This window comes from Giraffa tippelskirchi, chromosome 4 (genome assembly GCF_054371585.1).
Source record: "Giraffa tippelskirchi isolate mGirTip1 chromosome 4, T2T-mGirTip1v1.2.pri, whole genome shotgun sequence".
Taxonomy (NCBI): Eukaryota; Metazoa; Chordata; class Mammalia; order Artiodactyla; family Giraffidae; genus Giraffa; species Giraffa tippelskirchi.
In genome coordinates this window covers 129,699,603-129,727,523 of record NC_137278.1, presented here as the reverse complement: position 1 = coordinate 129,727,523, position 27,921 = coordinate 129,699,603, and the positions used below count along the sequence as shown (strand labels likewise).

The 27,921-nt window shown below is 50.0% G+C and overlaps 3 protein-coding genes across 6 annotated transcripts in view; 1 reads left to right on the top strand and 2 right to left on the bottom strand.

The window, feature by feature from the left end:
- The window catches only part of SCN8A (sodium voltage-gated channel alpha subunit 8), a 196,648-nt gene extending 182,558 nt beyond the window's left edge, over positions 1-14,090 (top strand). For both annotated transcript variants that reach the window (XM_081592339.1, XM_081592340.1), the window contains 5 exons: positions 538-591; positions 1,096-1,233; positions 2,258-2,362; positions 4,967-5,237; positions 10,585-14,090. In XM_081592339.1, coding sequence (XP_081448465.1) covers positions 538-591; positions 1,096-1,233; positions 2,258-2,362; positions 4,967-5,237; positions 10,585-11,732 — 1,716 coding nt within the window. In that variant the 3' untranslated portion in view covers positions 11,733-14,090. The remainder of the gene's footprint in view (positions 1-537; positions 592-1,095; positions 1,234-2,257; positions 2,363-4,966; positions 5,238-10,584) is intronic.
- A 3,788-nt stretch (positions 14,091-17,878) lies between these two features.
- On the bottom strand, positions 17,879-18,904 carry TMDD1 (transmembrane and death domain 1). Its single transcript, XM_081592361.1, has one exon. The coding sequence runs from the start codon at positions 18,871-18,873 to the stop codon at positions 17,953-17,955; it is 921 nt and encodes a 306-aa protein (XP_081448487.1). The 5' UTR covers positions 18,874-18,904; the 3' UTR covers positions 17,879-17,952.
- Positions 17,879-27,921, bottom strand: part of FIGNL2 (fidgetin like 2) — a 32,586-nt gene continuing 22,543 nt past the window's right edge. Inside the window, exons 1-4 of one of the 3 annotated variants that reach the window (XR_014082652.1) lie at positions 23,241-27,169; positions 20,519-20,585; positions 19,357-19,436; positions 17,879-18,993 (exon numbers count right to left, since the gene is read on the bottom strand). Coding sequence is in view for 1 of the 3 variants with exons in the window: in XM_081592351.1 (XP_081448477.1) it covers positions 24,354-26,324 (1,971 nt within the window). In the remaining 2 variants the exon portion in view is untranslated. Of the gene's footprint in view, positions 18,994-19,356; positions 19,437-20,518; positions 20,586-21,731; positions 27,170-27,921 lie in introns of those variants that run through there. The other 2 variants (XR_014082653.1, XM_081592351.1) reach the window with 2 other exon arrangements.

Below are 27,921 nucleotides of genomic sequence, written 5' to 3'. Positions count from 1 at the left end.
ACAATGGGAGAATTGGGTAGGGGCTGCCTAGGATAAAGCCGGTATTGCCACTACAGTAGGGTAAATGTGTGTTACTTAAGAGGAAAAGTTCTGATTGAGGTTTTTTCTTGATGCAACTATGAATTTTTCAAACCCCCACTACTTAGTTTAACACTGTTTTTAAAAATGACTCCTTCATGGAGGAGGGGTAAGTTCTAAGTAACCTCAGTAGATCCCTGCCATTCATAAATATGAGTTTGCCCTTGCTTTAGGCAACCTTCTTAGACTCATTCTGAAGAACTTTTGTAAAAGTATTGACCCAGCTACCGTTGTCTTCATGTTCCTCTGCCAGTCCTTGATGTTATACTCAGGGACTTAGACAAAGCTCCCTTGGGACCTGTATTAACAAACAGAAATTTTCTGTGTCCACATGAGGCTGCACCCGAACTCCCTGACTCGTGTTCTCATAGAACCTAAGCCTGCCTTTTCGACCCTACCTAGACTCCCACCCACCCACCCCCTAACAGGCACAGTCTAATGACCGACTCTGTTTGCCAGGCAACCTTCAAAGGCTGGATGGACATCATGTATGCAGCTGTAGATTCCCGAAAGGTAAGGATATACCTGGTGAGATCACAGCCTTCTTAAATGATTAGAAAGCTCATGGCATGGTGAAGCTCAGTCAAGAAAGAGAGAAAGGGTTAGAACAGTTACTGCTTGTCTTACTGATTATAGATCACTTTCCTCCTCTCAGTGAGTTATCGATCACTCTCTTGCAGTGGCTCCAGATGGTTAGGCTGTTGGCTTTCACCTGACCCTCATGGAGTGGTCTACTCTTCAGTGCTGATTTGAGCTAAGTGTGGCTCCTAGCAGATAGCTCTCCCTTCTCTTTCCCCTCACAATTTGCATATTCTCCACCTATGTCCTGGCAGGAATAACACCTCAGGGCAGGACCTGCCAGTGTGGAGAAGCAGACAGACAGAATCTAGGGCTCCCACCCCAGCCTGCTCAGCGGCTCAAGTGGTTGATGTAGCTGATGGCCTTGGCATGTCAAAATCTCCTACCTGATCCCCCAAGCTAGGAGCTGACTCTCTTTTCTCTCCTATCCTTTGACAGCCTGATGAGCAGCCTAAGTATGAGGACAACATCTACATGTACATCTACTTTGTCATCTTCATCATCTTCGGCTCCTTCTTCACCCTGAACCTGTTCATTGGTGTCATCATTGATAACTTCAATCAACAAAAGAAAAAGATAGGTCTCCTCCCCGCATTGCCAGTGGCCAGAGGTCAACCCAGACGAGAGGCACTTCTGTCTCTCTCTCTGGAGAAAAACTCCTGTCTTTAGAATCCACATCATGACGTCACTGTGGCACAGCCCCACAGTACATTAGCCCCAGCCAGCTCGTCGTCTTCTGTTGGATTTTGCAGTGCGAGATTTTCCACACTTATTAGACCAAACCAGCAATTTACTGGTACCAAATTTACTAGCAATTCTTGAGGCTCTTTACTGGGTTTGACCTCCCACCAGAGGGAGGTTGGGTCCCAGAGGGTCTAGCAACAGCTGAAAAGGACAGCAGCAGATGAACAGCTTTAGTGAGAAGTAGAAACTGTCTGGACTTGTCATTATCTTTGTTACTCCCTGGACCACCAGCACATTGGGATTTGAGAGATCAACCTTGGAAAGCTCACTTCCTCACTTGTCCCAGATGGTTAACACTTTTTCTAAAGCAAATTGAAAAGATTACTCTTGTTGTTCATTTTCTAAATCAAGTCTGTCCCAACAAACTCCAAGAAACTTCCCAAATTGCTCCCCCCAAGATTTCTAAATTTTTAATATTGTCAGAAATGGGCCACTAGCTAGGACTTGAAAGTCCTTTCATTTTAAAATGTCTTTTTCAAGAATTGTATTAGGAAAGCAGGCCCCCCCGCCAAAATTTATGAAGATGTGTTTAGAATCATGGCTCTCAAATTTACCCTTCCCTGAGGGTCTGTCAGTCTATTTCCTTCCTTCTTTCCTTCCTTCCTTCCTTCCCATCTCCTAGCAGGTCTCAGAAATCTCAAGCTGAAAACAAAGACAGGTATATTTTTGAGTCAGAATAGTTGTCAGGTCTTCCTCACTCTGGGACAGCCATTAGCTAAACTGACCTTTGGCTTATATTGAAGAGGGTGACCCCTGGTTTACAGTGAAGGGCGTAAGGCCCTCCGGGTTCTCAGGGCTGCACCTGCAGCATGTAAGAGCCAGTAGTAATTGCGCTTTCTTTTTTTCCCTCCTTTACTTTGGAGGTCAGGACATCTTCATGACTGAAGAACAGAAGAAGTACTACAATGCCATGAAAAAGCTGGGCTCAAAGAAACCACAGAAACCCATCCCCCGCCCTCTGGTGAGTTCACTGTGCTGGCCCAGGGCAGGGTGAGACTCCATATGAAGAAAGACACGGCAGAGTTACTGCAGGGAAAGGAGGGGGCAAATGAGGGGCGGCCTGTGCCCTCCAGTCCGCCCCTCGCTGTCCATCCACAAGATCTGAGGAAGGGAATTCCCTGGCGGTCCAGTGGTTAGGACTCTCTGCTTTCACTGTCAAGGGCATGGGTTCAGTCCCTGGTCAGGGAACTAAGATCCTGTGAGTTGTGCGGAGCGGCCAAAAACAAAAAGATCTGAGGAAGAAGGGAGGACAGGGGTTAAGGAATGGGGTGGCTTTTGCATTTGCACCCAGCCTTTTCTCTGAGCCTTCCTTGGGTGGCAACAGAGAATCGACATGTTGACCACATTGGCTCTCGCCCTGGTAGAGAGATGTTTGTTTTAAGAGACCACCTAAAAATTAACAGCAGAATGTGAAGTGAAAGCTAATCTCTTTCCTATAAGTACAAGATAGAATTTGGTCATTATTTTCACCATGCTCTCCTTAACAAGTAAGTCTTTGCAGATGTGCCTGAAAGTGAAAATAATGCTTCTTTTTAGTTATTTGTGAGAGCAGAAGAGGGTGAAACTAGGGAAGTCAGATGGCCTAATTTCCTCCCTTGAACTGAGCCTTTTGTAAAACAGACTTGGGGACAGGGATTCTGCATGGCCCTTGTGTTGGGGATTGTCCTCTTGCTTCAGAGAAGGAGATACTATGTTCCTGAAGCCATACACCCTGCTAGGTGGGATGTGACCCCCCAAAAGCCAGGCTCAAAGTTCCATCTTCTGTAGCTTTTACTTAAAGTAACTTTTTATTTAAAATAAAATTTTAAAAACCTACAGCAGAACTTTTAAAAGCATACCTAACAACCTAATTTGTAAAATAAAAGTGGAGCTATTTTGTTTGAGTCAAGAATGGGAGTCCCAGGTTCGGGCCAGTCTTCTGAGAAGAGCAAAAAACAAGAATGGGTGTCTGAGAGCCTTTTCCTGACTTAGCCCCACATCCGGTTTCTGGCGACCTTCTCTCCCCAATTTCTGAGGGAGAGGAAAGCCCTTCCTCATTGCAGAACAGTTTGAAAACCACCAAGTTAAGTAATCCTAAAAACAAGCATATGCTTAAGTGCCTAGGTACCCGAAAAAATCAGGGAGCTCTTAAGAAAGAGAATGTTTTTTTATATTTCTTTGATGTTAGTTTCCACATTGTGATAGAAGTGTGGCCAAAGGGAATGGAAGAGGGCTGACATTTCTAAAGCTCTGTTCAGTACTTTGTACATGGGACCCTGCATATATTTTCTCCCCCACTAACATAGAAATGCTCAGTGTGGTAGGAACTGTTAATAGTTATTCCATAAATAGTTACAGATCTCCTACTGTGTACCAAGCACTATGCAAAAAGTGATAAAAGTTTAGACACCACTATCGGAGCTTACAGTATAGTGGGGCTATAGATAATAAAAAAGTAACCAACAGTAATTATAAAATGTAGAATGTTGTGAGGAAAAAAAAATGCACTGAAGGGCCATGATAGAAAATAATGGAAGCATGGCATGGAGAATCTCTTCCAACAGAGTCGGGTCTATTTGAGCAGATGAGAAGGAGTCAGAATGCTGGGGAAGGAGATCCTGGAAAAGCAAATGAGGCCCTAAAAGTGGGAAATATTAGTGTGGCCAGGTGGTGATGAAGTAGAGGAGGGGGTGTGAGGTGAGCAAGACCAGACTGTGGAAGGCCCTTTTAAACCAGGTTAACCACAGGAATTTTGTTGCAAGCCTGATGGGAAACCAGTGAGAGGTTTTAAGTAGGAGAGTGATGTGATCCATTTCTGTTTTTAAGTAATCAACACTTGTTACTTTGTGGAGACTGTGTTGGATAAGGGCAAGAGAAGAAGCAAGAAGACCAGTTAGGAGACCCTTCTAGAGGTCCAGAGGGAAGACTGTGGTGGCTTAGGCTAGAGTAGGGCAACAGAAATGGAATGAAGTGGATGAATTCAAGGAAGAATCAACAGGGCCTGCAGTGCGTTGGGTGAGGGATGAGGGAAAGGGAAGAGCAAGAATGACCCTTAGATTTCTGGCTTAGATACTGGATGAATAATTGCAGTGAGAAAGGAGCAAGTTGGGGGATGGTGGGAGAAAGGACTTGTTGAGCTTGAGATGCTTATGATTCATCCAGGAGCAATGCCAAGCAAACAGCCCAGGAGTTCGGAGGAAAGATACAAGGTGGAAGAGAAAACACTTGGGAAACTAAGTATAGAGATAATGTGTGAGCAGTAGGAAAAGATAGTACATGAGCTCTCTAGGGAAGAAAGAAGAGATGAAGGGAGAGAAGAAATGGCCAGCAAATGAGACCAAAAGGGGACAGCTGGAGAGGTAGGAAGGCACACAGAAGCATGTGATGGCATAAAAGAAAGAGTGGTGATTTTAAAGAGCTCTTGATGAGGGGACGTTGACAGTGGTCTTTGTCCAACTCCTGCTGCTGGCCAGCACTGCAACTGAGAAAGCAGAGAGAACTTTTGATTCACAGGGTGGCAGCTCCCACAGTCTGCTGGGGAAGGTTTTCAAGAAGCCTTTTCTGTCTTTCCTCCCTCTCCACCCAGAACAAAATCCAAGGGATCATCTTTGATTTTGTCACTCAACAAGCCTTCGACATTGTTATCATGATGCTCATTTGCCTTAACATGGTGACGATGATGGTGGAGACAGATACTCAGAGCAAGCAGATGGAGAACATTCTCTACTGGATCAACCTGGTCTTCGTCATCTTCTTCACCTGTGAGTGTGTGCTCAAAATGTTTGCCCTGCGGCACTACTACTTCACCATTGGCTGGAACATCTTCGACTTTGTGGTGGTCATCCTCTCCATTGTGGGTGAGTGGGGCAGGAGGGGTGGGGGAAGGGACCCGGCTGACCCTGAGGATGGGATTCCTGGGAGTGCAGCGAATGACACAGGGCTGAGGGGCCTGCAGGGTTTCACCCATGGTGCCCTCAGTCATCTTGTGGGTCTGCCCCACATCGCTGACATGGGTCAGCAAGTTTCTGTGAATGTTCACGGTAGTCTTGGATTATAAACTCTGTGGTTGAAGAGAGGGGAAAGATTAGATGTGGTTTTTGCTTTCAAAGAGCTTACATTCTAACAGGGACAGTGTAAAAAAAATTCTGTTTTAAGATCTGCCTATCAATAGCAGTATAACATGGAAAAAGTCATGGTAAGAGATTGTTACATTGGATATTAATGAGAATTCTGGTGATGATGGCCATGTTAACACTTCTGCTGTTGCCAACACCCATTTGCTACAATTTTATGGTGCCAAGTAGTTTGGGAGTTTCTTCACTTGTGTTATCTCATTATGACAGCCCAGGAATCAAGGTATTTTATTATCTTTGCTGTGAAGATGTCCAGAGTCACTCAACTCAGAGGTGGCAGAGACAGAACTCAAGTTGGTTTTTAACAGTGACTTTGTGGCATTTGTTTTAACCAACAAAGGGCCTGGAAGGGCTGGTGTCCTGGCAGGCAGCGGAAATGCTGTCCTATTGACCACCCTCCTCAAAATTTCCCTGCCTTCCTCACGGGCTTCTCGAATGATGCCACACTGCCTTGGTCCCAGGTGGGTGTGACTCGAGCCAGAGTGCCCGAGACAGGGAACCTGTCCCAGAGCTGAGGTGGTGGTGACTGTGGGCACCAGAAGGCAACTGTCCTCCCACTGTCTGGTTCTGTCCTCCAGAGCACCATGTCCGAAAATGTGTTGAATCATCTCACATATGTCTCCTCAAGGAAAGAATCCCAGAATGAAGCTACTTTGGGCAACACTGTACATTGCATTTCCCGTCAGAGGTCACAGGGCACCTTAGCCCACAGGAGGCTCTTGGAAGTCTTGGAGTAAAGAATTCTGTTTAAAACACCATCCCACCTTTATCCAATCACAACACCCTGTTTTCAAGTAATAATAATGTTTCTCAGACTTAATGGAATATACTCTGTGCTGGTCATCATTCTAAGTGCTTTACATGTTTTAATTCATGTAGTCATCACAACACCCCTGTAAATATCCTGAGGAGCCAAGGCACAGAGCAATTACTGAGACATGCAGCTGATGAGCGAGCAAGCCCAGCCCCTGGCCTCAGCTCCGCACTGGAAACCTCCCACCAAACACACTTTGGATATTGCTGCCCTTGACCATTGTTCTTAAACTGTTTCTGCCCACCCATCACTGAGTGGGATGGAAAACCCACAGATCAAACCATGCCCCCCATTTTCAGATGGTACTTGAAAATAAGTAGGAAGAAGTGTTTCTCTTGATGCTTAGGATTTTTTTTTTTTTAATTTGTCCAGAAACAAAAGTGTAGGAAAAAATCTTTTTAAATTAAGAGGCATTGGGGTAAAACTTAGCCTGGCACCTCTAGAAAGTGAAAAATGAAAGTGTTAGTCACTCAATTGTGTCCGACTATTTGCGACCCATGGACTGTAGCCTATCAGGCTCCTCTGTCCATGGAATTCTCCAGGCAAAAATACTGGAGTAGGTAGCCATTCTCTTCTCCAAAGGATCTTTCCAACCCAGGGATTGAACCAGGTCTCCTGTGTTACAGTGGAAGTGAGAAATAGATTTAAGGGACTAGATCTGATAGACAGAGTGCCTGATGAACTATGGACGGAGATTCGTGACATTGTACAGGAGACAGAGATCAAGATCATCCCCATGGAAAAGAAATGCAAAAAAGCAAAATGGCTGTCTGAGGAGGCCTTACAAATAGCTGTGAAAAGAAGAGAAGCGAAAAGCAAAGGAGAAAAGGAAAGATATTCCCATTTGAATGCAGAGTTCCAAAGAATAGCAAGGAGAGATAAGAAAGCCTTCCTCAGTGATCAGTGCAAAGAAATAGAGGAAAACAACAGAATGGGAAAGACTAGAGATCTCTTCAAGAAAATTAGAGATACCAAGGGAACATTTCATGCAAAGATGGGCTCGATAAAGGACAGAAGAATGGTATGTACCTAACAGAAGCAGAAGATATTAAGAAGAGGTGGCAAGAATACACAGAAGAACTGTACAAAAAAGATCTTCACAACTCAGATAATCATGACGGTGTGATCACTCACCTAGAGCCAGACATCCTGGAATGTGAAGTCAAGTGGGCCTTAGAAAGCATCACTACAAACAAAGCTAGTGGAGGTGATGGAATTCCAGTTGAGCTATTTCAAATCCTGGAAGATGATGCTATGAAAGTACTTCACTCAATATGCCAGCAAATTTGGAAAACTCAGCATTGGCCACAGGACTGGAAAAGGTCAGTTTTCATTCCAATCCCAAAGAAAGGTAATGCCAAAGAATGCTCAAACTACCGCACAGTTGCACTCATCTCATATGCTAGTAAAGTAATGCTCAAAATTCTCCACGCCAGGCTTTAGTAATATGTGAACCGTGAACTTCCAGATGTTCAAACTGGTTTTAGAAAAGGCAGAGGAACCAGAGATCAAATTGCCAACATCCACTGGATCATCGAAAAAGCAAGAGAGTTCCAGAAAAACATCTGTTTCTGCTTTATTGACTATGCCTTTGACTGTGTGGATCACAATAAACTGTGGAAAATTCTGAAAGAGATGGGAATACCAGACCACCTGACCTGTCTCTTGAGAAACCTGTATGCAGGTCAGGAAGCAACAGTTAGAACTGGACATGGGACAACAGACTGGTTCCAAATAGGAAAAGGAGTACGTCAAGGCTGTATATTGTCACCCTGCTTATTTAACTTATATACAGAGTACATCATGAGAAACGCTGGGCTGGAAGAAGCACAAACTGGAATCAAGATTGCCGGGAGAAATATCAGTATCCTCAGATATACAGATGACACCACCCTTATGGCAGAAAGCGAAGAGGAACTAAAAAGCCTCTTGATAAAAGTGAAAGAGGAGAGTGAAAACGTTGGCTTAAAGCTCAACATTCAGAAAACTAAGATCATGGCATCTGGTCCCATCACTTCATGAGGAATAGATGGGGAAACAGTGTCAGACTTTGTTTTTGGGGGCTCCAAGATCACTGCAGATGGTAATTGCAGCCATGAAATTAAAAGACACTTACTCCTTAGAAGGAAAGTTATGACCAACCTAGATAGCATATTTAAAAGCAGAGACATTACTTTGCCAACAAAGGTCCGTCTAGTCAAGGCTATGGTTTTTCCAGTAGTCATGTATGGATGTGAGAGTTGAACTGTGAAGAAAGCTGAGCACCGAAGAATTGATGCTTTTGAACTGTGGTGTTGGAAAAGACTCTTGAGAGTCCCTTGGACTGCAGGGAGATCCAACCAGTCCATCCTAAAGGAGTTTGGTCCTGGGTATTCATTGGAAGAACTGATTTTGAAGCTGAAGCTCCAATACATTGGCCACCTCATGCGAAGAGTTGATTCACTGGAAAAGACCCTGATGTTGGGAAGGATTGGGGGCAGGAGGAGAAGGGGATGACAGAGGATGAGATGGCTGGATGACATCACCAACTCGATGGACATGAGTTTGGGTAGACTCCGGGAGTTGGTGATGGACAGGGAGGCCTGTCGTGCTGCGATTCATGGGGTTGCAAAGAGTCGGACATGACTGAGCGACTGAACTGAACTGAACTGTGTTACAGGCAGATTCTTTACCGTCTGAAGCCCAGCACTGGGTCTTGTAGGCACCTCCTAGCAAATCCCTTAAAAGTTGACTCCACTTCCTAGATAGCTGTCTGCCTATCTCTCCCCACCTTTCTCTGGCACAATAAAACAATCATCCTAGAAAACCTTACTCAAGCATCGTCTCCTCTCTGAAGCCTCCTCTCCATCAGATATGGAATGCAAACATCACCTGCATTACCTGACTTCTTAAGGTCGCTAGTTATGACTTAATTGAGAGGTAAAAAGAGGAGAGCTAAGAAAGTCCTCTCGGGTCCCAGCTGAGGTAGATTTTCTTGAAAGTTCAAATGCCTCCCGAAATTCTAGCTCCAGAAGAGACCCCAACACGTTGTCTGCCTACTCTGCACTTCCTGCACCTTGTCCCTTCCTGAAAGTTAAGATTCTTTCCTAGCATAAAACCTTCAAATAAGTCTTCTGCAGTTCACTGCCCCAGTGTTTAGGAATCCCTAGGATTGGAGGATATTTCTTTATTTAAATGAAGTCTCTTGTGGGCTGAAGCTCACACTGTCTCATGGGGGGCTTCACAGCAGGAGAGGACACTGAAGGAAGAGCACGTGGTGTCACAGCTGCCCTTCAGTTGTCATTTCCCAGCCATTTCATTGCCTCTTCCTTCTGTGACCCTCCCATTATCGCTCTGTAGTTTTAAAGGCAAGTAGTCTGGTGGAGGTGGACCCCTGGAGGAATGTGAACAGAAACAGACCCTTTGATATGTGTGTTTCACCCCCTACTTTCATATCCTATTAATGCCTTGATATTTTTATCTGCTGATACTGGTTTCTGATTTATGACTTTAAACACAAAATCTAGAAGCTCTGAGTTAAAAACCACTCCTGAGAAGTCCCTTTACTTTGCAGGCTAGTTTGGTAGGGTAGGGACGTGGGGCCATGAGAAACCAAAAATGTCTTTCCAGAGCCAGGAAGAAAATACCCTGAGAATTGGTGACCTTAGCGGACTAACTAAGATTCTGCAACCACAGGGTAGAGCCGGGACTTCTCATTCAGTGTTTGTGAATGTGGCAATTTGACAGCATTTTGGAGAAGAATCCGTAACATCTCCGGAAGTCATGCACAGACAAATCTGAAAAAAAAACCCAAATTTAACACCAGAGATCAATCTCACAAACATAATGTTAGGTTTCAAAAGCAAATTAGAGATCCAGAAGGAAAAAGAAAAATTTTTAAAGGCAAATTAGAGATCTAGAAAGATGGATATGGTATAATTCCTTAAACCTTGTAGGCTGCTACCTATATATTTCATACATAGCAAAATTATGAAGACACTGAGATGATGCATGCCATCTACAGGATAGTGGTTGCTTCTGGGGGTGATGAATGGAAGCAGACTTGGTCTCTGGGTACTGTTGTTTTCTCTGCTTTTCTATATGTTTGAAACATGTGATTTTCTTTTGAGAAAATTTTTTTTATTATGAGAGTTCAGATTGACTAGTAAGGCACTCACTCTATAAAGTCCTTTGAAGTTAAGGGTTCCATAGTGCCAGGTGACATAAGAGAAAGGGCATCTCCAATCTCAGTAACATATCTCCCGTTCCCCTTCTTAGGAATGTTCCTGGCTGATATCATTGAGAAATACTTTGTCTCCCCAACCCTGTTCCGAGTCATCCGATTGGCCCGTATTGGGCGCATCCTGCGTCTGATCAAAGGCGCCAAGGGAATTCGTACCCTGCTCTTTGCCTTAATGATGTCCTTGCCTGCTCTGTTCAACATCGGCCTTCTGCTCTTCCTGGTCATGTTCATCTTCTCCATCTTTGGGATGTCTAATTTTGCATACGTGAAGCACGAGGCTGGCATTGATGACATGTTCAACTTTGAGACCTTTGGCAACAGCATGATCTGCCTCTTTCAGATCACCACGTCGGCTGGTTGGGATGGCCTCCTGCTGCCCATCCTAAACCGCCCCCCTGACTGCAATTTGGATAAGGAACACCCAGGGAGTGGCTTTAAAGGAGACTGCGGGAACCCTTCAGTGGGCATCTTCTTCTTTGTGAGCTACATCATCATCTCCTTCCTGATCGTGGTGAACATGTACATTGCCATCATCTTGGAAAACTTCAGCGTAGCCACAGAGGAAAGTGCAGACCCTCTGAGCGAGGATGACTTTGAGACCTTCTATGAGATCTGGGAGAAGTTCGACCCCGATGCCACCCAGTTCATCGAGTACTGTAAACTGGCAGACTTTGCAGATGCCCTGGAGCATCCTCTCCGCGTGCCCAAGCCCAACACCATTGAGCTCATCGCCATGGATCTGCCAATGGTTAGCGGGGATCGCATCCACTGCTTGGACATCCTTTTTGCCTTCACCAAGCGGGTCCTGGGAGATAGTGGGGAGTTGGACATCCTTCGGCAACAGATGGAGGAGAGGTTCGTTGCGTCCAATCCTTCCAAAGTGTCTTATGAGCCAATCACGACCACGCTGCGGCGCAAGCAGGAAGAAGTATCGGCAGTGGTCCTGCAGCGTGCCTACCGGGGACATTTAGCCAGGCGGGGCTTCATCTGCAAAAAGACAACTTCCAATAAGCTGGAGAATGGAGGCACACACCGGGAGAAAAAAGAGAGCACCCCATCCACAGCCTCCCTCCCCTCCTATGACAGTGTGACTAAACCCGAGAAGGAGAAACAGCAACGGGCGGAGGAAGGACGAAGGGAAAGAGCCAAAAGACAAAAAGAGGTCAGAGAATCCAAGTGTTAGAGGAAAGCAAAAATTCCACATTGTACAGACTTAAAACTTGCAAGTGAAAGATTGTTTACAAACTTCCTGAATATTATCAATGCAGAACAGCTGTGGAGACACTTTATCCCGAAGATCTATACCAAACGTAGTCTGCTTACCACGTACCACGGTTGCATCTTGAGCAGTGACCTGCCAAGGGCAAAGGACCCTGCTCCCTGGACTCACAGATTTTCTAATGCTTGGGCAGGTGGTTACTGCATGTTCCACATCAGTCAATGCAACTTAGGACAAAACTAACAGGATACATAAAACAGAGGTGAGGCTGCCAGGACCAGTGTATTTCCGTTGCAGCCAGATGGATTTTTTTTGTTTGTTTTTCATTTTGTTGATTCTCAGAAGCAGAAAGCATCACTTTAAAAGTTTGTTTGTTCATGCAAACTCTATTTGCATTCTTACATTAGTTAAGCTAAGCAGCAAAAAGAAAACACACACACTCACATTTAGCCCATGTCATTTACTTGTCAGTTTCTTTGACATAAAGCCGCATCTTCTCCACATGGGCTTCACGTGGTTTGGAGATGGGTGGGGGAAAACAATCAGGTTTCTTCAGGCTGAGGAGAACTTGCTCAGGCCGATTCCAAACATTGTGTTCGTTCAATGCGTAGAAATGATTTGCATGATGGCATGCTGTGATCAGGAGTCATGCATGAGAACCATACACCACAGGACACTACTGATCCTGTCCCCTGCACTGGGTCAGCCTTTGGACAGGACCCAGCCCTGCACCGTTCACTGTATTTGGAGAAAAAATGGTAAGCATTCCATACCCGCTGCAATTCTTTCTGAATTCTTAGAAGTCTTTCGTACACCTTCTGGGTAGGGAAATATAACCAACCAATTGACCACCACCAACAACAACAAAAAAACAAACCCAGTCCAACAAGCAGATGGATCCGTTGTGTGTATATGTTTAACAGACATCTCTAACATACAGCCATTGTTGCACATTTTGAAAGATGAACTCTTTAATGCTGCTCTGTGTCCCGTACGTGGGGAAACTTTGATCTCGAATGGCTTGTATTAATGTCACTGTAAAACCAAATCTTAGGGCTAGAAACAAAAATCAAAAAAATTTTTTTCATTTATATCTTGCAATATTTATGATGATTGTTTCGCCTTCATACTGGAGAACTAACACTTTTTTGGGGTAGAGATAAAAGTGCTATTCAAAGTAGCATGTTATCTCTAGAAGGTCATTTGGGGAACTTAAAACAACCTTTCGTTGGGGGTAAAGGGGTGCTCACTTCATCAGTATCATGTCCTTCTGCATTGTGGCTTTCTCCAGGCTGGGGTCCACATGGAGAGGGGTTCAGATATTCCGAACGGGCCTCTCTCGTCTATGGAGTGGTTGTCACAAGCTCAGCTGCTACACAGTTCCTCTTGCCTCCATCACATTCTTCTACCATGCAGGGCTTCCTTTACCCATAGAGGTGGGTGAGGGCAGCAGCACTGAGCTACAGCTATGGTTTCTTTCATTTCTTATTAGAATAGATGGTCACTGGTGGGACCTCAGGAGAGATGGAGCCGCCCAGTTGATTTCTTTATTGCACTGGTTCTCATGATAAAGCGATTTAATATGAATCCTTAAGAACTTCCAGCTTCCCCCAGCACATTCCCTTTCGGCCAGTTTCTCCACCTGCTTAGCGACCTGCACGTTGTCATTGGAGGGTGGCTTTGGCGGGGAGCATCATAGCTTCCGTTCTATCTCCCACTTCTGGGAAGAGAGTTCTTAGTCCAGGGGTTTCTCATCCGATGACTAGATTTCAGAGCTAAGATGCTGCAGGTGAATGTGTCAGGAAGTCGATTCAAAGAATGAGGAGAGACTTCAGCATGCAAACCAAATCAAAATGAATTCTTCCTGAACCATACGGTAGAGGGGGAAAAACAACCCATAGTCAGACACACCAATCGGCCTTGCAGTAGGAGCACTTTGGATGTAATTTCGCAGTCCACCTGACTAGTTTTGTGTAGAACAAACCACAGCCAGTCAGTAAGCAGAGCTCTCTATCTTGCTGGACCATTAGAAACTCTGTCCAGTTCTTAGAAGCCTGCTTCTGTGACATCATCCATAGAACTTTTTGTACTACACCCGATTCCAGGTTGGGAAGGCATTTTCTTCAGTGACCCTGCTAACTGCTAGGATGAATGTATAGTAACATGTACAGGCTACATTGAAAACAGCACAAAACAAGCTGATGTGTGGTTATTCTTTTTAAGAGAATTATAAATACTGTAATATATCATTTTATTTTATTGGCATGCCTTTTTGTAAATACAAAGTGTTAACTTATTAAATAGGAAATGGCTTCTGGCTTATGCCATTGTCATGTTTATTTTTATTTTTTATACTTTTCTTTCTTCTTAGAACTTAGATGCTGTCAGCCAATGTACATCCCCAAACCAGACAGACAGACAAAAAATTTTTTATTGTTAATGGTCTTTTCCAAAACAACAAAAAAATATATATATTTTTGTTCCAATGTGCAATAAATTCTAACCACTTCTATGCAAGATTTGGCTAAACTTCATAATTGTTCTTGTTCTTAGGTCTTGAGTTGGGCCACAGAGCTATAAGATCCCGCTCCATCCTCCAAGTGCTCATGCTAGTGATGTCATTAAGCTACTAGAGCATATTAATGAGATTTTTTGAGCTCTGACTTTTTTCCTCCCCCAGGCCCCGGTCTCCCCACCCAGCAGGCTATCTCCTCAGTGACACACACAGGCCTTGGTATCTGACACCCATCAGCCAGCTTCATAGGAAAGAAGCCACCTCCACTCTATTTGAAGTTTCACTTTTTTTGTTTGTTTCAAAAAACTTTTCCCACCTTCTTTCTCCTTACCTGATCACCCTCCACCCACCCACTCGTTCATGCACTCTTGCACTCACCTGCCCTGCTCCACACTTCTTTGGTAGTAAGTGACACCATCACCAGCAGTTTACACCCGCAGTTAACAGGCATTGAACTGAAAGAGTCAGTGAAGGCGTTCTCATACGTCTTCACTCAGTGAATAAGTGGCAACGCTTTGCCAAATATTAACGAAGCCAATCAAAAAGCAGCAGCAGCCACAGTATCACTGCACATATATATATATAGATATATAAATACGATATAAATATTTATTTTTTGTAGCCAGGTCCTTGGTGCAGTATTTATACTCCAGAATCCACCTTTAAAAAAAGGACAAAAAGCAAAAAGACGTGTGATGCTGTTAATTTAAAATGCAGAGCCAAAGCCACCGAGCAGCAGCTGACATGGTTGCTGGTTTGTGTGTGAAAAACACTTTCCCCTCTTCTTTTCTTTAACCTCCTTGTTGCTTAGGATGAGGAGACTCCATCATTTAAAGCCGAGGGCGAGAGCAGGAGACACTTCCCAAGTCAGCTGCCTTGCACCCACCCCTCTGAATGAGCCACTCTTGGCATCAGAAGTTGACTGAGGAGAGATTAACAGAAACTCCCGGTCAAAGCCCCTGGAACAGCAATGCCCAGAGTTCTCTCATTTTTTGCTGCAACCAACGTAAGCTTGTAAAAGACCAATAGTAAAGACTAGTGTATTAGTGAATGCATGGAGGCCAGCACTGCTCTAACCAAGACGTGATGAAAAGTACATCACCTCTATAAGCCAAAAGGAAACAAAATGAAAACGACCCTTTTTACCCTACAAGGGAAGCCTGTCTTGGTGTGCATTTGTTGCTTGACTCTCCCAATATTTTTTATTCCTGGGAAGTGGGACTTTAGCGCATTTGGGGAAAGGAGGGGAACGAAAGGGAGAGAAATGAGAATTTCTCACAAGGTTCTGGCTAAAAAGCCAAGATTGGAGAGAAAAGCGAAGTCCTGATCTCCCCAGGTCCCCACTCACCCACTGCGTGTGGCATTCCTCCCCCTGCTGGGCCGCTGCTTCCAGGCCCATGATACCTATTCCACACCGGTCCCCCAGCAGAGTCCCCAGAGATGTCAGCCAACCCAGCTGGGCTGGCCTTACTCCTGCCTTTTTCACTAGTATATTAAGAAGAAAACCATTCCAATGCCCCACAGCTCGGGCGAGCACAATGCCCAACAGCCTCCACTCTGCTAGCTACTGCTGGGCCCTGCCCTCCATCTCCCCCACCTACAAACCAGCAGACTTGGCTGGTCTCATTGGCACCACCCCGCCCCGCTTTGGGGACACCCCTCTCTAGGCCACGTCTCCCAGTCCAGGAACACTCAGGAGGATTTTGAAGTGCCCACTCTAGTCCGCTCCAGCAGCTCCGCTCTGGAGAGAGATGGCTGGTAGGTCAGTCCCCATCCTCCCCTCTCGGCCCCCAGCCTCCAGGCCTGCTGTGGAGGTTAGATGGCCATGGTTGTGACTTAGTGACTGAGTCCTGGGCATCTGTAATGATGCCTCTTTCTTTTCTCAGATGTTGCCCAAAGTTTTGCAAAAAGCTTCGTTTATTTTCAGGTACCCCCACCCCCTAAAGAATTGGCTGCAGCTAGCCAGCCAGGGGGACATCAGGAGAGAAGAGGAGTCTGGGTGGGGAGGGGCCCAAGTTTTGCCATCTGGGCTGTGGCTCAGCATTGTGCTTTCTTGGATTCCCCTTCCAAGAGCACCAAGATTTCCTGTCAAAACGCTCCTGAGGCACCCCCTGCCCCTGCCCCCCACTGCTGTTTGCTGTACATAGAGGCTAAGTGGGGTGGGGTGGGCGGGTGTGCACGTGTGGTGTGTGTGTGTGTGAAGAATGTATATAGGTAAAGGGGAGCGTGGTCCAGTGGTTCCAGAAAAGGGACAGGACTCCTGTGTTCCATCCCTAGCTTGACCACTGACTCGCTGTGTGGCCTTGGGCAAGTCACTTAACCTCTCTGTGCCTCAGTTTCCCCATCTGTAAAATGGGGATAATAATACTGACCTACCTCACAGGGGTGTTGTGAGGCTTTAACTAAATGTTTTGTAAAGTGTTTTTTGAGATACAGAGGCAAAGGCACTAGGGAAGGGCAAAGTATTTATTTGGATTTCTGGAAGATGAAATGGTACCATAAATGCTGCTATTCTGAGAGCCATTTTAAACTGCACTGCTCCAACCACCCCCGCTTCTCATCACCAGGACAGCAGGTCGAGACAATGTCTTTCCTTTCACTTGCTTCTGGGGTTTGTGAATGTTCTAGACACAATTCTTTTACCCTTACTGTATCTCCTTCCCTCACCCCCTCGACTTGTTCCCTGTTCCGTTTATGCGGAAATGGCAGAAATGCTTTGAGAAATGAGAATGTATAAGTGGATTGGAAGTTTATAGTCTGAAATTTCAATTTTACTTTGTACTGTACATCTTTTTACTTTAGAATTTGCAATAAAGGGTTACGTCAATCTTGTTTTCAACTCTCCTCTTGGACTGGCCTGTCATTCTGTCAATACTCTCACACCAGAGCCCCTCGGCCCAGGGACACCCACCCAGCAGGACCCCAGGGCGTCTGCTGTCCTTCCCCCTGGTGGGAGCACAGTCTGAGTGAAGTTGGTGTGGGGGCTTACCAGGCTCAGCTCCCTCAGTGGGGCTGGCAGTGCCCCACCCACTCAGGTGGGTAGGCAGAGTTTGGGACTCCAGGGAGAGCTTCAGGAGGCCTTGCCTGAGTGGAGAGAGCAGCTTGGGGGCAGCAACCCCTGGAAGTGGGCGCAGCTCCAGGAGGGCCTCAGAGTAAACTGAAGCTCTGCATCTCTCTGTGTCCTCCTTTTTCCCCAGCTCCATTGCTGCTCACAGATCATTCCCTCTGGAGCTCAAACTTTTGGTTCAGGCAGCTCTGTATTCAAACACCTGACTATGCCACTAACTAGTTGTGACCAGTTTCCTTATGTGTAATGTAGATAATACCTTCCTTTTGGGGTTTTTAAAGAGGGTAACAAATAATGTATGTAACTGCTTAGCCTAGGGCCTGGCACACAGTTAGTGCTCAATAAATGGTAGCTCTTAGTGGAAGAGTAAGTGCAAGATGAAGAAGGAACTAAAGCTGACACGAATTGGGAGGGCCTGCCTCCCCTACCCTAGCCGGCACACTGGCACCTGAGCCCCTCCTCTTCCACTGGCAGCCCCACTGGCTATGCAGTCATTTCCAACCAACTGATAAACTGATCGTTCCCACCTTTACCTATTTGGTAACTTTTATATGTCAAAAGCGGCACGCCACCAGGTCTGTGCTCGCATTTCACAGCTGGGGTCACAGAGGCAAGGAGGTATGGGGCCCGCCTGCAGCCCAGGCCTCATGGGATGCCAGCGGCTCTGCAGTCAAGAGCGGTTCCGTATCCCCGCAGCCAGGAGCCCCGGCGGACCGAAGCAGGGGCGGAGTGGGCGGCCGGGGGCTGCCCAGCCGCACCCAGTCGCCATCGCCGCCGGTGATCCACGGAATGAGCAGGATGAGCAGCGCCCCGGCGCCCAGCGCCCCCCCGAAGCCGGTGAGGAAACCGAGAGCCAGCGGCCCGGCCCAGCCCGCGGGGCTCCGCTGATACGGCGCCTGGGGCAGTCGCTCCACGATCAGCTCCAGCTCGTCCCAGTTGGGCTCGGGGACCGAGGAGCGGCGGGAACGCAGAGGCGGGGCAGGGGCCGGGGCCGGGATGGGGGCAGCGGGGGCGCCGGCTGTGGGCATGTAGCGCTGCCCGAACTTGCGCAGCTGTAGCGTTGCCTGCTGGTGGAGGTTTTTGCCCAGCTCCCGGGCCACGTCTGGGCGGCCACTGCGCCGCAGGGCCCGGGCCACGCGGTCCCACGACAAGGACGGGGCCTCGGCAGCCAGCCAGGCCGCCAGCCCCTCCCGGCAGCCGTCGGACACATCGGCAGTCTCGGCCGCCGGGCCCGCCGGGCCCCCCGCTGCCTCGCGCCTCCACCGCCGTCGGCCTGGCATAGCCGACGTGGGCACAGGCTTGGGCTGCGCCAGCCGGTCCTCCGAAAGCCTGGCCAGCTCAGCCTCGACGTCCAGCTCCGGCGCCTTCAGCAGCGACTGGAAGTGGCTGCACTCCTCCGGGGTCAGCAGCTGGGCCAGGCGGACGGCCGCGTGAGGCCCCATGGCGTCCACGGCCCCCGCCGGAGCCAAAGCCCAGCCCCAGAGGGCCAGCGCCAGGGCCCCCACCGGAGCCCCTGCAGCCATCGTTGGGCGGTGACTGTGATCCACCGACAGTGGGGGGAGGAGCTCCGAATGCCCGCGGGTGGGGGAGGGGCGCCAACATCCACGTATGGGTGGCAGGAACGAGGTTCCCACATCCAGGGACTAGGGGCGGGGGGAACATCCAGGGATGAGAAGGGGGGTCCTCCACCACAACTTGTAGAAGGAGGATCTCCTAACACCCAGAAACGAGGAGTTAGTTACAAGGGGAGGATCTCACAAAACCCCAGGGGCTGAAGTGAGTTTTCAATACCCAGGGATCGGGTAGGGGGACTGGAGGCTAGGATCCTGGGCCCTTATATTGAAATGCCTGCTGGAGGCCTCCCGGCTGGCCCATTTCTGTCAAACTTAGCAGGTCTCCAACATCTCATGTATCCCATTTACTGCCCCTCACCCTCCACCAGAAGCCTTAGACCCCTTACTCTCCTTATTTCCTATATCCAATCAATTGCCAAATTTTCTTATTACCTTCGTGCTGTTGCTTCAGTGGTGTCTGACTCTGCAGCTCCATGGACTGTAACCCACCAGGCTCCTCTGTCCATGGTATTCTCCAAGCAAAAATACTGGAATGGTTGTCCTGCCTTCCTCCAGGGGATCTTCCCAACCCAGGGGTCGAACCCAAGTCTCTTACATCTACTTTGGCAGGCGGGTTCTTTACCACTAGCCCACATTGGAAGCCTTCTTATTACCTACTGAGTATGTACAGACTCCACCCTTTCCTGTTCTCCTGCAGGTGCATCCAAACCCTCATGCTCAGTTTGGATAAGGTAAGTGATCCTCAAGTCCCCACGCCGCCTCCACACACACGGACTGAACTCGCTTCCCTTCCCCAAGTAAGCTCAACTCAGGTGGTGCTTTAGATCTTGGACTGCACTCTCTGCTCTGCCTCAGTCACTCCTCAGCTGACAAGTCCTTTCTGGGATGCCTTCCCTGCTTCTCACCCATACCTCTGGCCCTGGGTCTTCTCTAGGCACCCCTATCTGCTCCCACAGCACCCTACAGGTCTGTCCTCATACTGTCTCCCCCATTTGACTGTGTGTGTGTGCTGAGTCACGTCCGACTCCTTGTGACCCCATGGACTGTAGCCCACCAGGCTTCTCTGTCCATGGGATCCTCCAGGCAATACTGGAGTAGGTTGACATTTCCTCCTTCACGGGATCTTCCTGACCCACAGATTGAACCTGTCTTGTGTCCCCTGCATTGGCAGGTGGATTCTTTACCACTGGGCCTGGGAAGTGGCCTCATTTGACTGTAAGGTCTACCTCTTGTCCCTGTAGCAACTAGTGCATAACAGGTGTTCAGTTAAAGATTTGTTGAATTGGTGTGTGAACTCTTGCAAATCAGTCCCTGTCCACCAGCAACTAACCCCCTCCCCACCCACCCCCCACAGGCTTCATGGAGGAGCCTCAGCTCTTCAGGGGCATGAAAGAGCCCCCTGGTGCAACCTTATGGTCCCATTGTTCCTCTCCCTTCCCCTCACTCTTGCCCTCACTTTATGCTCTTGTAACTATAGTCACAGGTATGGTACCATTTCCAGCTTCCATAGCTTTGCCGAGCTGAACCCACCCAATCCCGTCCAGGAAGTTGTTCTGACCCAGCGCCAGAACCACCACCACCATCGCCCCCCTACCTCCAGGAGTCAGGGTCTTTTCTGGGCATTCTCAAAATAACCTGTGCATCCTCCATCAGGACACTTCCTGGAAATGAATTCAAGGATTTAGTCAACCTTTATTCAGTGTCTCCTATGTGCACCAAATACTGTGCCAGATGTGAGAATATAAAATTTTTGATAAGGTCCCTCCTCGAGCAGCTTTATCTAGCTGTATTTTCAAATGACCTATTGTTGAGCTTTTCCCATCCTGTAATGTGGGCTCTCCAGAACTGAGGCTGTACTTAACCACTTCTGTATCCTGAGTGCTGTCTACACAGAGTAGGTATGCAATAAACCAACTAGAGGGCGAGGGGGGTCTGGACCTCCAAGGGCCAAGAGGGTTGGGGTCGCTGAGCCTTAGTTCATTGCGCTGGAGCCCTAATACCCAGGCACACCAGTTGTTTCTCTCGGAGCAGAAACTGCTTCATAGAATCTGGCCATGGGCGGGCTTTGACTCTTGAAAGCCCTGGATAGGCTAAGCCTGGGCCAGTGGAAGCCAGGGGGTCTGCTTCTGTGCCCTTCTGTGCATTTTTGATCATTTTGCTGATCACATTCAAGTCCTCAGGAAGTTGTGGGTCCAAACCTCTCATGGGCATCTCCATATAGCCTTTTTAACAAGATGTTCCTCCCCAGTTTTTTGTGTTCCAGTTTATGATGAGTTGTCAGAGTCTGCGGATTGACAGATGGTGGTGAATGAAGGATCCCAAGTGACCTGAAAGACCGGAACACACTGTGTCCCCGCCCTGCCCTCTGTCCCCTTTCCCTCCGTTCAAGGATGGAGTACAAATATGATCCTAGCTCTGGCCAACAAGGGCTGCTGTCCAGGTTCTAAGTGAAACTTCCTCTTCAGCATTCACCTATTCATTCACCCACTCACTCACTCAGCAAACATATGAGCCCTTCTTCATCCCTCATGCTTCAGAGGTCTGGGGCTGTTAAGTCAGCCCCTACACTGAGCCTTTAGCAGCTCAGAATTGCAGGCAGGCCTTGCCTATTGAGGGGTTTTTCCCCCTGGTGGTCTCACTTGTGTGGTAGGCACTCACAGTGCCAGAGTAACAGGAATGGTCATGTTTTGCTGAAGGAACAAACACCCCCAGGGAGCCACATCCGTGGCACCAGCAGACCTGGAAGCCCAAGCATTCCCCAGAGGGCTCCCCACATCCTGCTGCCCCCAAGAAATCCTCTGGAAACCACGTGTCATCGCTTTAATACTGTGTCATACTTTCTTTTAAAATACAGTCTCTTCTGAGGTAGACAGACCAAACTGCAGAGCATCATCAGACAGGAGATAAATACATCCATGTACAACACGCATCAAAATGAGGTAGAAATGGTTACAGCTGGAGGGGAGGACCCCAACCCTAACGTGGGTAAAGGAAGGGGAGAGCCAGCCTGCCCTCCCCCCATCCCTGCCCCTGGATTCTTTGGTATGCCCCCCCAACACTGCCAGAGCTGGACCTGCCCTTCTCCCACTCGCCCCAATGCCCATGAGGTAGGTGCTAGTAGACTGGGGGCTGTCTCCTTGTGCAAAGCTCCCCAAGGCCAGTAGAGGAGGCGGTGGGGGCCCTGGGTCTCCGTCAGTGAGCTCTTCCCCCAACCCCCAGAGCTGTCTGCCTCTTGAAGGGATGGCTGAGATCCCAAACCGCCTCCCCAATGCCCTCCACCCACCCACTCCCCTTATACATACACACACCTGAGAGAACCTGCTCACTCCCTGCTCCCCCCATGGGCTTTTCACAGCCAAGACCCTGCACCCACTGCTTCTGAGGCACCATAACCCTTCAGTCAGCCAGCTCCAAGGAGCAGAAGGAAGGTCAGGGACCAAGGCAGGGAAGGAGAAGAGAAAATAGAGCAGCTTCCTATTAGCACTCCTAGGCCAGCACAGGCCCTCACCACCTTGGCACCTGAAACATCCCCTTGGACTTCCTTCCAGCTGGGAGTGGGAGGTGGTAGAGACTGCAGGAGCTGTCAAGATGGTGGGAAACAAGGGAGGCTAGGGTGGTGGGAGAGAGAAGTGGGGTGGTGGCTTTTCCCCCCACCTCTGGAACAAAGGTCAGAGTTGTGAAATGGGCTCCCCAACAGAAGGGGGGGGCAAAATACCCCAAAGCCCCATCATAGGAAAGTTGGTGGGAAGAAGAATACAGTTCTCACAAGGAAGGGTGCCCAAGCCTGGGCTTCCGGTGGAGAGTCTGGGTGGGACTGAGAATAAAACTCCAATGTTTATTCAGGAGAACACAGCTGCCCATCTCCTTCACTCTCTCATAGCCCCTGGAGCTCTAGACCTAAGACCCTAAGAGAATAGGAGAGGTAATAAGAGTCCCCTCAGAACCTTCTCCTGCAATGGACGGAGACTCCCTCACCGCTCCTCGGAGCCTCCCGGCAGATCATGGAGACTGAGTCTGCAATGAACTTTGTGCCCAATCAGACCTGTGGCCAGACTACCTTCCCTCCAGAGGAAATCTTCTTAGCATAAGTTACAGGAGACCTCTGCCTAGACAGGGACCAGTTGGGATGACCTCCCTGGGGACTTTCCACCTGGGTCATCTTCCCATTTGGGCCCTCTCACCCTACCTGCTAGGTCTGGGGCAGGCAGTGGGCAAGGGCATCCCAACTCTGGGTAACCAACCCTCCACACAAAACACCCCACTCAGCTGAGGGGTGGGGCCTACAGGAAGAGCAGCAGGAAGGGAGCAAGACCTACCTCCTTCCAAATGCCACAACTTAGTCCTCTTCACCTCTGCCTACAACCTTGGCCCTGAGGAGGAGGCTCCTGCAATACATTCTGCTTCTGTTCCAAGAAGCGCAGGGGTTGGAGTGTGGCCTCTGTCTTCCTCTCCCCTTCCCCTCAGGTCTCACTTTCTGAGTCTTCTGAGAGAATCTGCTTCCCTAGGGCTGAAGGGGTTGAAGGGCTGGGGGTGGGGGGAACACACAAAGGAAAGCAGCCAAAATCTAACATTCTTTCTGAGGTCAGTTTCTTCCTGAGTCGTCAAAAGAAAAACAGCAAATTCTACACATCTTACAAAAATAAGAGGCCTAAAATATTAAACAAGCTACATTTCTGGAATTTTCCTCCTCAAAAACAACAACAACAACAAATACCCCTTCTTTGGGTGTTTTTCTTTTTTGCTTGACTCCCACAGACCTAAGGTTTTAGCTGGATGAGGGATAAGGGGTGAAGGGAACCCCCTCCTCCTCAGCCCCTTAACCTCCAGATCTTCTGCAAAGGGAGACTACAGTCTTTGAATGTGAGGGACAGAAGGCAGGGAGAGGGACCAAGACACAAGAGAGGCTGGAGAGCAAGGGACAGAAACAGAAGCACTGAAGGTGATAGATGGAGAGAGAGGGCGGGGAGGAGCAAAAGGGAAACAGGTCCGGATGGGGAGGGGGGGAGCGAGAGAAGGGTGTATGGTCAGTGACAAAGCGACGAAAAAGAAAACTACCAGAAGCAGAGAAAGGGAGACGTGGAGAAGGGGGAGGGAGCCATTCAGACAGCGAGGAGACAAAAGGATTGTGGCGAGAGAGCAGGAGTTCCTTAGGCCCCGGGGCCAGTCTTCCGCGGGGCAGAGATGGCGAGCTTCCCGTCCACAATAAATAGGAAAAAACCTGAGTACACAGCGCATATGGCATCTCTCTGCCTAGCACAAGCATTTTCCTTCCCACGGAAAAAAAAAAAAAATCCACCGGCAGCCCCCTCCGCTCCCCCACCCCACACCCCTCACTCCGGCACGCCCCAGCCCGGTGGGGTTAAAGAAGACCCTTCGCAAACAGAGGGGCGGGGAGTGGGCGGCAGCTCCCTCGGCCTCTCGGTGCGCCATCAGTGTCCAAAACCGTACATTTTGTCCCACTCCACGAACGAGTCCAAGTCCTTGGGTGAGGCCCTAGGGCCCACCTTGGCCAGCGCTGCCTCCATGTCCTTATAGGAGATGGGGCGCTGCAAACCCGGGAGGCCCGCCCCGGCCGCCGCCTGCTGGCACAGCTGCCCCAGCTCGCCCCCAGAGAAGCCCTGGGTGCCCTGCACCAAGGCGGCTAGCTCCCGCTCGCTCAGCGCGCAGCCCTGCTGGGCCAGCGCCCGCTGCAGGATCTGCCCGCGGGCAGGGCCGTCGGGCAGCGTCACGTAGAAGCGGAGAGCGAAGCGCCGGCGGGTCGCCTCGTCCAGGGCCGCGGGCCGAGAAGTGGTGCCCACGACCAGCACGCCGTCGGCCCCCGCACCGCAGCCGCCGTCCAGGCAAGCCAGGAGCGGCGCCTGCAGGGCGCCTGCGGCGGCCGTGCCGTCGTCCCGGGCGGACAGCAGCGCGTCAAGCTCGCTGATGAGAAGCACCGCGGGCGGGCGGCAGCGCGCAGCCGCGAAGGCTGCCTGAAGGAGGCGCGCGCCTTCGGCAGCGCCCGGCGCTACCAGCGTGCCTCCGCGCAGGCGCAGTAGTGTGGCACCCAGTTGCGTCGCCAGGCAGCGGCCCAGCAGCGCTTTGCCAGCGCCCCGCGGTCCGAAGAGCAGCACGGTCCGCGGCGGGCGCGGGCTCCCGGGGTAGGCGGGCGGCCTCAGCAGGGGCCACACCAGCTCCTCCTCCAGCGCCGCCTTGAGCGCGCCCTGACCCGCCACGTCCGCCCACTGCACCGGCGGGCCGCAGTCCACCATCTTGCTGGTCGCCAGCTCCAGAGCCCCCTGGTCCACACCTTTAGGAGGCTCTCCCGACGGCACCGCGAAGCCCCCGCGGGGAGCCGGCGCCGGGGCCCGCTCCGGGAACTTCTCAAAGGGCTCAAGTTGCGGGCCGTAGACGGGGGAGCCCAGGACTTTGAGGGGAACGCCACCAGCGTACTTGCCTGACGCCTCCTCCGCCGCTCCTGGCGGCTTCGCCCGGAACCCATTGCCCCGACACTCGCCGTTGTCCGCGGCGGGGTAGGAGGCGCCGTCGGCCGCCGGGGCTTTGGCAGGCTCGAAGGCGTACTTGCGGTAGCGGCCTTCGGCTCCCTCGTCTGTAGCTTTGCGCTTCAGCGACACCCCGGCCTCCGCTACCCCCTGGAAACCGTAGGAGGCAGGTGATGGCCGGGGTGGGGCGGGCGTAGGCAGGGGCGTGGGCGCCGCCAGACCGGAGGTCAGGTAGGGGGCCGGGGGCGGAGCAGGCGGCGGCGGGAGGGCCCCGTAACCCGGCTGCGCGGCGTAGCCCCCCGCGGGGTAGTTGTACAGAGACCCAGAGGGGCCATAGCCTGGCGGGGGCGGGGCCTGCAGGAGCGCGGCCGGGGGTGGCGGGGGCAGCGCGGCGCCGCTCTGCGCGCAGTAACCCGGCGCCAGGTACCCCCCGCCGTAGCCCGCCGCGTACTCTGGTGCCGCCGACGGGCCCCCGCACGCGTTGCCGGCGTAGAGGGGTTCAGGCAGGTTTCCGGCTAAAACCGGGGAACCGCCGAGACCCCCGGAGCCGCCCCCACTGCCCGACTTGGTTCCCGGGAGGCCCTCGTGGAGCGAGGCCAAGGGGTAAGGAGTCTCTGGCCCCGGCCAGGGTTCGGGGTCCCCCTTGGCGCCGTTGAGGAAGGCGGCGTCGCCGTAGCCGCCCAGGGTGGGGCGCTCGTAGGGTGAGTCCAGGACCCCCGAGTACTTCTCGGCGTAGCGCTTGAGAAGGTTGGAGGCAGTGAGGGCAGAGATGTCGTCGTGTGCCCAAGCATAGTGGCAGCGTTGGCGACCCCCAGGGGGCAACTCCAACTTGTGGGCCGGCGACGGGGTGGTGGAGGAGACGTCCAGGTGCTGCTCTGGCCACTGGTTGAGGGGCTGGGCGTGTTCCGGTGTCCAGTGCATCTTCGACAGAGCTGCAGGCAAGAGAAGCGGCTAGTGAGATCCTGAAGAGCCTCTAAGGACCCACCGACTGCCAGCCGCAGGTGGACCTTGTTAAACCATAACTTGGGACAGGCTGGTTTCCCCACATCCACCCACAGCGTTCCACCCTACCCGGGCCATCTTCAGGCACCAAAATCACCGTATTTGTCTTGTCCCACAATTAAAGTTGTCTGAAAATACTTTCCTCAGAACCAAGATGCATCTGAAAATGATGGGTTTGGGGGTCCTAACCTCACCTACTAGGCAGTGACTATTGTTTTGTCCTGATGCCTCCAGCCATGCTCTCTAGGACACAGGGTCCTCACTTTCAGACCTACTGTAGTGAAGGATGGTGTCTGTGGCAGAGTCTTACTGTTCCCGGGAAACCCCAGAGGCTGACCCAGAAGCATCACTTCCTTTCCACGTGGTTTCTTGTAGTATCTGCCTGATGGAGTCAGAGCACCTGGGTTCCAGACCCAACTCTGCCCGTGATGGTTGCATACCCAGAGCAGATGCTGCCACCTGCCTCATTGCCAAAATGTTTCACCACAATAGGAAAAGGTTGTTTCCAATAGACATAAATGTTTTCTGGAGAAGATGGGACAAAGTTAGTGCACATCATAGAAATGGGATTTCCCTGGTGGTACAGTGGCTAAGACTCGCAATGCAGGGGGCCCGAGTTCAGTCCCTGGTCAGGGAACTAGGTCCCACGTGTCCCACCCAAGAGATCGCATGCTTCAACAAAAGATCCCACTTGTGGCAACGAAGATCCTGTGTGTCACAACTAAGACCCAGAACAGCCAAATAAATAAAAATGAATATTACAAAACAAAGTTGGTCACAAGTTTATCTGAGCTTCCCAGGAACCTAATAACTCTGCAAAGTAAAACACACCATTATACTCAAAACAAGCAAAAATATTCCTGGCATAGAGATCATAGAACTTTTTTTCATGGACCTCAGGAAATGGCCTCTTAGGTGGTCATGATATAAACACTGCAGAAGTATTTATTTCATACACTGTCCCTCAGCACCAGTCCAGGCTTGAGCCCAACTGGTAAAAGGGATTCAAGGCCTGGGGAACGGCACTCTCCAACTGTATGGCTCCAGTTCGTTTGCCTGATCTGAGAATAACAGGTCAAAGACTAAATGGGCCCATGACATGCCAGAGACAGTTTTTGGTAATGATTATTTCTCAGTCCTAAGCTTTTGATAAGCTTACTGGTCAATATTCTTGCTTCAACAGAATTTTACTAAGCACATACTAAAAGCTGTGCCAGGCATGGGAGCAGATTGAAAAGTAAATATGTTTCAGCCAGGAGGAAGAGACAACATCCTTTATGAGGTGGAAAAACAGAGGTGTGTGCCCAGAGCTCTAAGGCTCGGGGGGCATACTGTGCCTAGTCGAGAAGGCCTCGCCAGGGAGGGGCGTCTTGACTGGAAGTTGAAGGGTGAGAGGCCAAGTTTACCTGACAGGCTAGAGGACTCCAGCAATTCAAAGACTTGGAGCACAGTGCATTGAGAAAGCTAGGGCTAGAATAGCTCATATGCCCTCTTCCCCACCTCAAGATGCCCTACT

What these genes read in the sequence shown, in the direction of transcription:
- TMDD1 (XM_081592361.1), bottom strand. Translation starts at nt 18,873, where the DNA reads ATGGCTGCAGGGGCTCCGGTGGGGGCCCTGGCGCTGGCCCTCTGGGGC.